The sequence below is a fragment of the Plectropomus leopardus genome, chromosome 17 (assembly GCF_008729295.1).
Source record: "Plectropomus leopardus isolate mb chromosome 17, YSFRI_Pleo_2.0, whole genome shotgun sequence".
Lineage (NCBI taxonomy): Eukaryota > Metazoa > Chordata > Actinopteri > Perciformes > Serranidae > Plectropomus > Plectropomus leopardus.
In genome coordinates, this window is record NC_056479.1 from 6,558,584 (window position 1) to 6,571,471 (window position 12,888).

General features: G+C 39.1%; 1 protein-coding gene across 4 annotated transcripts in view; it reads right to left on the bottom strand.

Moving 5' to 3' along the window:
- LOC121956111 (RNA binding protein fox-1 homolog 3-like) overlaps nucleotides 1-12,888 on the bottom strand; it is a 546,203-nt gene that overhangs the window by 142,532 nt on the left and 390,783 nt on the right. For all 4 annotated transcript variants that reach the window (XM_042504227.1, XM_042504222.1, XM_042504225.1 and 1 more), the window contains one exon: nucleotides 7,505-7,614. In XM_042504227.1, the coding sequence (XP_042360161.1) occupies nucleotides 7,505-7,614 (110 nt within the window). The remainder of the gene's footprint in view (nucleotides 1-7,504; nucleotides 7,615-12,888) is intronic.

Consider the following 12,888-nt stretch of genomic DNA (forward strand, 5'->3'; position numbering starts at 1 on the left):
GGAGACTCCGCCATCCATTATAAAGATAGAGCTTTCAGAGAGGAGGAGGAAGTGAAGGCCTCACACAGAGCGCGTTCTGCCTAAAATGTCCGTCTGTCTCCGACCCTCACCGGCTCGAGATCTGTTGTCTTAATATTTCATTATGATCTCACCTCTCTTCTGTAGCGCGCTGCTACTTACAGAGCATCTTCTGTCAGACTACACTCACATCGCCGTCATTAGAAAGACTCGGGGGGAGACAATGAGCTGCGCTTTCCCCCCGGAGTTCTCACGCTCAACCCCGCAAAAATCCCAGCAGAGTTCCTGGGCGATAGTTATGGCTGTGTCGACCTATCGTCCTCATTCATCAAACGCCAGGGCCCTGTGCTGTCTGGTCGCAGCTGGTGTGAGACCCGAGCGGTTGAGGTGAAGACAGGAGGAGGTGCTGCTCCATCCTGAGCCTCCCAGGTTACTCTTCTCTAATCACACACTTCACTTTATGGAGTGACCCGTTTTACTACTGGCTGACAAGGATCCTCAGCTATGCTCTTTTTATCTGCTTTCATCAGCTCCACAGGTAGGTATTGACATTTCTATACTAAATACAGCACGTCGTCAAAGTAAGGCTGTGCACAGTGATGCTGTTATGCAATACTGCAATGAAACAACAGGAGAAGCTTTGGCCCCTCTTAAACATCATGATTGATATATATATATATTTTTGTGGTGGTTAAGTTGTAAAGTTTTACACATTGCATTTCTATTTACTTTCATTCTTGTAGTAACAGGAAGTTGCAATAGCTGCTACTGATAAATACTTGCAGTCATCTGAAAATGGTCACATGAACTGGAATCTGGATAGATTCAGTTTTTCTGTAGGTCGACATGGAAGTTAGCCTCATCCTAGTTCCCTAATGAAAAAGCTTATGGGATTTTTCCGTAGCATTATTGTAGAAAATAAACTCTGTGGCAGAGAAACGTTTATGATACTCACATTTCATTCAGCAAAAAAAAAAAAAAAAAAAATTCACAAGTGGATGCACTTTTAGGATTTAGGAAGTGAGGAAGTAAAAAGCTAACGTTGACTTCAAACACACTTTTGACAACACTACAGTCCCATGATTCAACGTTGCCACCGTAACAAGGCTGTAAAGCTGTGTTCAGCATGGCTCAACGTGATGGCCATCTGCAATCTCAATTTGTCTATTTGTTAGCAGCCATCTTTTTTAAGAAACATAAAAGCTTCAAAGTTCGCCAGTGGGGTATTTACTGAAGTCTTTTATGTCGCAGAACAATACTTGAAAGTCTCCTAAGCTAGCATTAACCACAGACCTTATTTTCAGTTATCTGAAAAAAAACCCAAAAAACCCATTTGAAACCAACAGGCTTTGAGACAAGGGAACCAGGAGTGTTAAAATGCAAACTCATTTCCAGGTTTTAGGACTCATTCCTGGGGTACTCTATTGCATTTCTATTTACTTTTATTCTTATAGTTACAGGAATATTTATAAGTTGCTGCTGCCAAATACTTAAATTCAGCTAAAATGGCATAATGAGCTGTTATCTGGATTGGATATCACATAAAAAAAAAAAACTATTGAAACTGTTTCATGACAGTATCATGGCCTTATTGGATTGACACATATAGTGTAGCAGGAAAAGCTTGAAAAAGTCTTGTAATTAGGAAGCTATTAGCACTCTAACAGTCACAACACTTTCAAAACCTCCTACCTTCTTCATGCCTACTTAGCTTTTATATGTCACCAAGCTGACTGCCAGTGATAAAGATGGAGGCATTGCTATCTTATATAGTTGTAAACAAAAAATAATAATAATAATTGGAGTACTGTGACAAAGTGGAACTTACATTATGTAATGATTTGCCTGCTGCTGAGATGACTGCAAATTTATATGTATATTTCCTCAACACACCTGCTACTAACACCAGTACACACAGGAACAGTATCCATATGCTAATGAGCACTGAGTGTACTGACTGAACCTGGTCCAGTATCTGGAAATGAAATACAAACCTACTGTAAAAGTTAGGTAATGTGTAACATCTTTTGGGTCAGTCTTTTAGTCAAACATTATGCTTATGATCATTGATGATTTCATGTTAACAGTCAATTCAACCAAATTACACAAAAAAAAGAAAAGATAAGCTCTGGTGGTATCCAGTATTGCGATTGTTTCTGGTATATGCCAACAGGTTTTGAGGTATCTGTCTCTAAGAATTCAGTTTTAACAGAATTAAGTTAAGAAATTACATTTCAAATATTGTGATTTTTATGATTATGTAAAATGAACAAATGAACAAACAACCTCTTGGTTTCCTGTTGACTTTGGCGAAGGTTTGGCACTTTTGGTTGAATGTTAAATGTTTTATTTCCCTGTTAGTGTTAATATTGTTATGTGTATTGTTTTTTAAAGACCCGCCCTCCAATGAAAATCAAGTTTTTAGCCATGTTTAAATGTCCATATGGCTTTTGTGTACATGCTACATTTTGTTGGCAAATAAGCAGTTAACACCATAGCTGAAGTTTCCACTTTGGAGCTGCAGTGTACTAAAGACAATGTCAAAAACAACTGATTCAGACAACCAGGGTTTCATAAGTCATAAACGTAAGGAAACAATCCCATTAACTTGCAAGGTGGGGCTCTTCACATCATTAGCATTCTACAATGTAGAAACGAGAGTTATCAGAGAAGAAGCCAAGTATAGCCATATATCCCGATTCCACACACTAACTTTCACTATCCTCAAAACTATGGCAGAGAGTGTTTACATTATATATGATTTTGTATTAACAATTTGACAGTGTAAACACACTGTAACATCATAGCAGATACTAGCTTCTGTATGTTCAGCAACTGTTAACTCTGTGTCAGCGACTGCAAGTTAGAAGCAAACAAACAAAACAAGCAAATACAAGATGCTATCTTCACTTACCATCCTAATATGTATGCTAGTTTGCAATGTTGGTGCAAAACAGACACCTTGTTTTAGTCTGGGTCTGACTGAGGCTCAAACATGTAGGGCTAATTATCGCTGATGTTTCCTCTAACATTAATATTAGCCATCATTATGCACACTGCTTTACTGGTCAACCTAGAGCAAGTTGGGGTGGTTAGGGAGGCGTGACGTCAGATTTTTGTTAACTTTTTTTGTGAGAGAAAGAGTATTTTTACATACTCTAAAATGTGTCTGGAGAAGAAATTCAATACTTGAACTTTATTTTTTTCTGCTTCTCTCACAATGCAACATTCATGTCATAGACTCTTTATTACAGTTGCACACAATAAAGTATTGCTTGATTTCAAATCATCCACGAAATGTTATCTGGAATCAACTACTTCAAAAGTAAAATGTAAAAGCAATTACTATACTTCCACTTCATACCATCACATCCTGTATTTGTGACTTGCTCTTTTCTAGTCTAAACGTTGCACAATGCGTACAACTAGTAAGACCTCAAAAACCACGGTTTGGTATTTATTTGGAGTCATGACCTGGTATTTACCAAAGCAACACAAGATCTGAACTTCCTGGCACTATGTGAATAAAAGTATAAATGGTTGTACATCTATAAATAGATCAGCTGTCTTTGAGTGCCCTGCTTCTAACCCAATGTATGCTGGGACAGACTCCAGCCCCCTACAGCTCTGCACAAGGTGAGTAGGTATAGACTATGGGTGGATGGCTTTTACGCCTTAACTTTATTTTAGCTTTTATTTTGCGAAATAAAACTGAATTTAGCTTATGTGTGTATCATAATGACAGAGGAGAAATCATGTTATGTCATCAAGACACCCTGACAGCTCATAAATACAAAAACAAGAAAAATACATGGTTTTAGATATTCCTTTAACTCTGGCACTGTGACAAGGAGCGTGCATATTTAGCCTTGAAACGGTAATGTTTTGTTTCCTAGCCCTGGAAGACATCATTAAACATCATTTGTAAGCATACATTACACTATACGCAGCAAATCGCCCATCTGGTGATTTCGGAGCTCACTGTCTGGGAAACAATAAATCTATTGTATGGCTCCACGTAAAGAATCCCACTAAAGTAACGCCTCCGTGTAGACATACGTCGAGTATATTAAACATAGCCGTGTGCGCAGACTGTATGTAGTGTTAATAATGCAGTGTTTACACCTTGGCACAGAGCAGGCAGAACTGGCCCAGGGCTGCAAACTGGCAGGGCTGCAGTAATTAGGGGCTGTGTGTTGGGGATGTGAAGGCTTGCTGCGTGTCATGCTGATACCACTGCCGGGCAGACCCGGTGTGTCGGCAGCAGGCACGCCAAGTGCGACACGAGGCCGCACCTTTGTGTCACAGCAGGAAGTTGCACCTTTCACTTCAACATGCACTCCTGCGGCCTGTGAGCTCGGTTGTTACTCAGCGGTCCACTAAGGGACACAGAGGATGTTAAAGCCGTGTCATTAGGCAGTGATTAGCTGTCCTCACAAAATGAACAGCCTGTGAGGTCTGTGTGTTAATGGACACATTAATATTAACCCTTTATGTTAATGTAAATTATTGTATTTTTGTGTCTATGTTTAATTTATTTATTTATCTGTTTTTGTCAAATCTTATCAAATTGTCCTTGGTGCACAGTAACCGTGGATGCAGAAGATCTGAAGTCAAAGGGACTGTCTTTGTTTTATGATCGTCTGATTTTTTTTAAACATACGGATGTCTAGTTGTGGTGAATGTCAAAGACTCTGCAATTTGATAAATGTTACACTGGTTTCAGCAGTTTGAATACGACTTCTGTGTGTTTTGATTTGACAAATGTATCAACGAAAGGGTGCAGTTTTAAAGGTTTAAAGGTGCACACCGGAAATATAGTACTGAACGCCTGTAAAGGTGGGGGACTTGCATGAGACAGAAAATATAGAGCGATTAATATCAAAACATTATAAGCTGAGATATCTTGACTTTAAGTCTCTAGCATGGTTCAAGCTCCAGAAACCTACATCCATACATTTTCCATGGACTTGGGATTGAATAAAAAAAAATACAAAACCATTACAAATACTAGTATCCTGAAAGTGGCATGGACACCATTATATTGATACATTTTTTTCTGCCTAATTCGATACCCATCATGTAAATGGAAGCATACAGTTATGTAAAATGCCAGTAGACAGCACAGGCGTGTGGTATAGCTACACTTATTATTATTTGGGTGGTATGTAAGTACGCTGAACTGCCAACTACACCATGCTCAACTTCATCATGCCACAGACTGTATGGGTTGTAGCTGCTGCGGTATCGAGCCAATTACACGTTGAATAAGACCAAAGAGTGCTTGTCGTGATTGGCTGCGAGCAACACTATACAAATAGTCATTTCTTTCTAGATCTTTGAACTAAAAGGATCGTATGCAGGTATTGTTTGACTGCTAAGTTCCAATATTACAAAGATAAATTAACCTATTCATTAAAAAAAATGCAGTATACCAACTAACCCATGACTCCTTGTGCAATCACGTGAGCTAGGTCACATGATGCTGAATCCCTGGGCAGCACTTATCCATGATGGGGAGATACATTAGTAAGCTAACAGTTATAGCTGTGTTTTTATTACAAATGTACAGACATTCTTGTCAGCTGCATTGTGTAGTTTTACAACTTTTTGAGCAAAATGCTCATACACACCATCCGCCTCAGAAACCACAGACGAAAGTTCAGAGGGTGACGCTAACGAACCTGTGCTTCAGCTGCTGATGCCTTAGCAGCTAGAGGAAAGTTCAAACAAGAGAAGATCCAAAATAAAACATTCTGACAATTATCTCAATTGCAACTCAGTTTTATACAATATATGTAGTAGCGGGTCCCTGTACCGCCTCTCTTTCAGCTATGGGGTCCTTGGCCTGAAAAACGTTGGACCCCTGCTTCAAAAGGTATTAAGCACTGATACACTACCCATAATGCAACTGAGAAGCATCTTTTCATTCGCTCTTTTCTGCCTGGTAAACATAATCTAAACGCAACACCTCCCGTTTGTAAAGCAGGCATTCTGTTAAAAATGCATCCCATTCAACATTAACCCCGATGACATCACTGTGACATCAATAGGTCAAGTCCTGTCAAAGAGCCATATAACACATAACAGTTTGAAAACTACTGAGCAGTGCTACACACGGCAAGTAAACAGACAGTGATGTGTAAAAATCAGTGCGCTGCCCCTTTAAGAATAACTTGTTAGAGAAACTATTTCTATGGTAGTAATTCATAAGACCATCCTATTATATCTGATTCTATGGTTTAAGAAAGGTGCCATGAAGAGACGTTTGAGCTACGAAAATATCAGTTTAATTACTTCCCTCCTTCATACTCTTTATGAGTAATAACAACAGAAAAACAGCAACAATTTCTGTGTATTTGAAAGCCAGATCTCTGTCAGCTGTCGTGTTTGATGTCTGTATCATTTGTTGCATCTTTCAAAGACTTGTTTACTGGCTACTGTGTGCACTGCGTGTGTCAGTGCATGCTCGGGTTTTACTTTGAATTCATTAGTGTATATATCAGACATGATATATAAAAATCATTGCACAAGCTACAGGCTCTTACAGTTGTGCAGAGAGAGATTCAGTAGCTTTGCAACACAAGCAACCCCAACTGGAATCCTAACAGCCTCTTGCATCTCCGTTTGACATTAATTGATAATCAAACAAGCCTTCACATTAGACATTTATGAGATCAGCTGAATTATCTATTTAATGTAACCCAATTATATGCAACCCTTGTGCACCAATCAACAGTAATTCCCGACTCATAAATGACAGCTACAGCGACAGATTTAATCAATAATAAACATTGATGAAAACTTGCGACCCGCTTAGAAAGAGGGTAATTAACGGGAAGAAAAAGTGCTGTGCTGAATTTATTTTTTTCTTTAGGAAAATTGCTCTGTAATCCTCATGCCGTTCACAGGAATCTCTGCTGTATCGCAGCCCCACATTCCAGCACCAGTGAGAGTAAGTGTAAAGCAAACATTCAATTTCCCTTTTGACAATTAGGGATAGACATTTATCATTAATCCGTAACACGGGCTTCAACTGCTCCAGCTCTTAATTACAAGCTTATCATTTTTTAAAGTTGTTGCCATGAAGCTGCATTTCATGAATTATTTAGTCTTTCAGTGCAAACGAGACATCAGGCCGGCTTCAACTGAGAAGAAAAAAATCCATATATATCTTCACCTGCGACACGTATTTGTTTTGCCTCATATGTGACTTTACAACCTCAAGCTCAAGCTGGAAAAGGTCTTATTCGAAAATGAGATGCTAAGATGTGAAGGGGTTCCCTCGTCTCACATCCACAGCGGAGGATTGTACGCTGAATATGACTTCAACTAACACATGTCAGCCGAGCAGGCATCAAACACAGCCCATTAGAGACGTTGGGGAATTCTGCACCTGAAGCCTGTTTGGGGTTCGACAAGAACTGCACGAAACTCTTCTGACAAAATGGAGGTAAGTGTGCACACAGGGGCTTCATGCTCTTACCAGTCTTGTAAAGAGGGGCACTCCCAAATGCCAGAGGTGATCGTTCAGCAGTCCGCTGTACACCACGTTCCCGAAGACAGCAATGCTTCCTGACTTACACAACGTGTTTCCTACGGGGACACAAAGAAACACAGGCAGGCGTCATTGAAACAGACAGGAAGCGGCCAGGGGGGCAACTGCTGCATGCACTCCAGCAACAAGACACTTAGCTCTGAGGGAGAAAAAAAAGGCAAATTTAATCAAAGGAAATGATTGTACAGGAAGAGAAATAATAGAGAATGCATCATTGATTGTTATAAATATTGATTTCAGAGGTCTATTGACCTTACATGTAATGTCGAACACAGATATGTAGCTTGTCTACGATCAATAGAGTTGCAAACCGAGCCAGGCGGATCTTACAGCGTGGTATAGTCTATTATCTAAATAGCCAAATGAGGTGTTACATGAAGATGACATTGGAGGGAAAAATCTCTAAAACCTGTAAAAAAAATAAAGTGTCAAATTCTTAACCTTTAAAGGCATCATTGTTACCTTTACTAAAACACTCATATAAAGCACGAGACAAGACAAAAAATGGCATGCCCAAAACAAAATAAGCAACAGTTGCTACATTGATATTGGGATTCTAAAATGGTTTACACAGACAGCACCTCGAGGCTTTGAGATTTAAATGATGTCTACTTTCCCGAAAATGAGTGAGGATGGAACCAGCTAAAATCCCAAACAAGCTAACAAACCGCCCTCCTGATCTGCTTATTTGGCCGTTAACAGCAGCCTCGGTTCAGCCCAAGTGAGTGATGCAGCCATATGAAAATCTTCTTACAAGTTTTCCAGTTTTATTTTGTTTAGTACTGATTTTGTGACCATTTTGTAATCAGTTTTACGTGCGAACCAGAACGGAACTTGCTCCATGTTGTTAGAAAAGGAGTGATTGTGATCATGTATTAAACTACTCTCAGTTTACAGCAGGTGCATGCAAGTGTTTAGCAATTAGCTACTTTATGAAAGAAAAATGAAAGGCAAAGAGGAAGTTGGCCAACAACTAAGAAATACAAAACCACTGCAGCGACTGTTCTCTTTACAGTATACAGTCTGTAACAGGGTCACAGTACAAGAACACAGTAAAACCTGACCAGATTGAAAGAAGCATCATTACATTACCAAAATTGCAGAGCACTGACGAACCGGCATAATTTCTTTTGTCAAAGCTTCATAATGTTTTCCCCCCTACATATTAGCTGTATTAAAAAAATAAAAAATTAAAGTTTGAAAATAGCAATACTCAGCAATACCCTACATACATTATTGCTCTATTTTAAGCCCTTCTTTTTCTAAAACAATTAAGTGAAATTCATGACATTCTGATGAGTACGTTCATATTCCGAGGCTGGATTTTTTCATTGGCTCTCTGTGAGGCCCTCCTTGTTAAATCAAAGGTGAAAAAAAATCCAACAGTGTATGTTTGACAGATACACAACAACACTGGCATGCTGTCAAGCCTGCTGCAAAATGTATAGCAGCAACCTTCCTCCATAAGTCGTGTCCGCTGCCACTGAGCCTCGGCACACAGTTCACCCTCTCAAAGACACTCTTAATTAGCTCAGTGCCAATGAGGGGCCTGCACAAACACAAACACACATGCATGCGTGCCCACACACACACATGTCCCCAAGAGTGTGATGTACTGCACACTGACGTCCCCATGTATGTGATGAATGCAGCTTATGGAGCGGGCGGCGCAGAAAACACAGGTCCCCATTGTAATTTCTGCACAAAGGAACGCTGCAAAGGCACACCAGGGGTGGAGTGAAGCAGTGCTGACAAGCAGCACATGCATTATTTAAAAACAAAAGTAAAAAATGCCCATTAAAGTGTCAGTGGTGCTTTCGGCAGTGCTGGCTTGGGCGCGGTGTGCGTATTACTGTTATTAATGGGCCAGGCGTGGGGGGCATTTCTTCGGTGTGATTGCTCTGCTGCTGTTGCTATCCGTGGTTCAAGCCCCCCCCGCCCCCCCCTTTTCCTCCATCCCTTCTGTGCGTGTGTGGAAGAGGAACAGATGAAGAGCATGATACAGACAGAGACAGAGAGACACGGCGAGACCCCGAGTGCACAGTCAATGAGCTCCTACAGCTAATATCATTTCACATTATTGAATGCATATTAAAGGCAGAGAGACCTTGTCAGACGAATAGGAGCACCAGTGCTTATATCAAATTCTGATCCACCGTCACGGCCATGTCTAAAAAATGCCGGGAATGTAGTCAGCATATTGAAAATAAGTGCATACCATTTTTCTTTGCAGTTTAAGATCAAGGGCTATACATTACCGCTACTGACACAGCAGAATGAGGTCATTGTGCATGTTGTAATTACAGCTGGGTAAACACTCTGCTCTCTGCTGCAATGCTGAGAGCATGCAGGACTAATAAAGAAACATACAAAGCAACGACTTCTGATCTCTCTGCTTACAGTATTGCAAAATATTTTATGCATCAGTGAGAATAAATAAATTGAACAAAATGATCATCTGTGTTTGTTATGATCAATTCCAGAGCAGCGTTGGAATCAATGCAGCAGGGTGTTTTTACTGTTAGATAACAGAGTGCGCAAACAATAAAGACACATCCCTGACCTATTCCTCTGCGGCCAGTTTGTTACGGTATTATTGATGGTGTTTACATGGAGCGAACAGAGCATATAATCAAATTCTCCACATATGCATGTAGAAAATGTCACATAGAAGAGACATCTTAATTTCCCCCCTCACAAACTCTGCAGAGCTGTAAAGCCAGCTGCTTTTTTTATTTATTTTATTTTTCTTTATAAAAAATTCAAGCCTGTATGCTTGCATCGCTGGAGCATCTGCTTTTTTGTTCCATTAAATAAAATCTAACCTTAACTGATGGCATGTTGCTTAGCGGTTAACAATGAACTGTTGATAATCCTTTTTTTTCCAGTTGTTAACCCTGCTTTTTTAGGGCCCTTCTCAGCATTTGGGTGTTCTCTCATCTGCAGACTCAACAGCATTGAGCCCAGCCTCTGATTAATTATTAATTGTGTGATTAAAGCGTGCCTTGGTGTGTATGTGTGTGGCTTGCAAGGATGGAGGAATGTAACCTGCAGTCTACTTTGCATTATCTACACTTTGTACTCTATTTTTTTGGGAAAACTGAATTTTAAAGAAAGGCATTTACTTACAGGCATCAAATTATTTAATACCCAAATCATCGCGCGTGTACAATACAGGCTGCAAGAGCAGAAGGTGAGGGTGTTGTTTTATTAAGTGAGTGATGCCTGGTTGAGTCTGGCTCAATTTTCTTTTGGCTGCAAGTCAGAGCTTCTTTTTTTTAACTCAGCGGAGACATACATGGAGAGTTTGGCCAATGTAGGTTTCAAGGCTGATGCTGCTACGAACATTTCAGGTTTGCTTATTAGTTATTCTAAATGCCAATATTCTGCCTTAAACTTCACCAACTTTCAAACTTTTCCAACAAAAAAAAAGATGTGTACTTGGAAGAAATAGGATAAACTTATGAAATTAGAATCAGTTCGATGTTCTGCACAGACGGTGTAGTATTTATCATCTCCACACATCTACTACATCAGAGATGATGCACTGATCACACTGCAAAACTTTTGATCACATGAAGTCATCATATTTGAGTCCTAAAAACCTAGTTTCTATTTTTTTCAAAGATTCATTTTCAAGTGAAAAAATCTGCCATTGCAGTAAGAATATTTTCCAGTTTCCAAAAGAAACCCTTACATTTCAACAATTTTCTACACATGGACGACTGCGTCTTGGAAATGAGAAAGAGTAAGGCAGACTGCTGCAAGGGAATCTATAAAAAATTTCACTGACTTTATAAACTAGTTTAAACAATCTGATTTGCCATGACGATAAACACAAATCATTTGTTTAAAAAATAAATGTAAGGTGTAAACAGACAAAATCAACTTGATAAGATGCGAGAGAGGTATTACCAGTGCGGCCAATATCTGATTTTTAAATAATCGATCTAAAAGTAAGTGGAAGTGCTGTGCCCCCCAAGAGGGAGCAATGATAATCATGCAAGTTAAAGTGATGTTCCCCTGGCAAGACCTTTAGTGTCATCATTTTACAAAAGTACAGTATTACAGTTAACTAAGAAACAAGGGAAAAACATCTTTTTTGTAGAGAGTAGCATTTCACACCACTTTTTCAGTGAAAATATGCACTGCAGCATGCTTACCTAAGGCAGAAATCCTGCTTCCTCAAATAGGCTACCACTAAACTAAATATCCTAAATCATCTCTCACGCACTCACTCTTCACTTAAATATTCGCGGGTAGAAGGCACGGACCAGGTACTGACGCACCTGGCTGTTTATCCAAGCGAGGCTGCTGTAGCTAACTGTCCAAGATGGTAAACTTCTGGCGCATGCGCGCAACGGATCGAGTACTGGCTACTGACAAGGACTTCACTCACACACTCTTCACTAAACTCGGCAAAAACGAACTCTAATTCACTCAAAATGTGAAACAAACTCTGCTCAAAAGTCTTAATAAGCTATTACAGTTGTGTTAACTCTGTTAAATAATGACAACATACCTGAAAGAGGGGAATAATAATCACGAGAGCGAGGATAAGCTATCCGCAACAGATCTGCAGCCACAACCTGTCTCTAATGAGTAAAATATCGCGATTTTCACAGGTGCGTGGGTGCAGACAAAAGCAATCGATGTCAGGAGCTTAGATTGGGACCACCTAGTAGAGCACAGATCAAACCTTTTTAGATATTTTTTTTTAAACAATGAAGGAAAAAGTTAATATGTGGGCTAAATAACCAACTTTGTAAACATTTTAACAATTTCAACCATGTGAATTGTCTATTTTACACAATTTTACATTTTTAGTCCATCCTTATGAACTGTCCCTCATAAACGCATGCTTTTAAGCTTATTACAGATTTTAACATTATAAATTATGAACTCCCTAGGCTTTTCCAAAATAGTAATTTTTACTTGTTAAAGAAGTTTTAGTATAACCCATACCGCAGAAAAAAAAGCTAATTGCCTTTATGGGTGTTAAAGACACAATTATGTCGAAAAACAATGCACTCATATCAAATTGCATGGTATTAAAGCTTTAATGATTATACAAATAACTAACGTAAAAAAAATTTAAAAAATAAAAATAACATATTAATCATTTTAGTCTTTTTTTTTATGAAAAATTTAAGATATTTCCAAGTTCCTGCTACTTCACGGTGTGGATTTGATGCATTTTTTTTTAACTAATATGATGTTGAAAGGAGTTTTTTAAAACAAATGTATATGATCATTATTATTATTTAGTGTTGTTGCTGTTGTTTGTTTAGGACTCTTGATCTAAGAAAAGG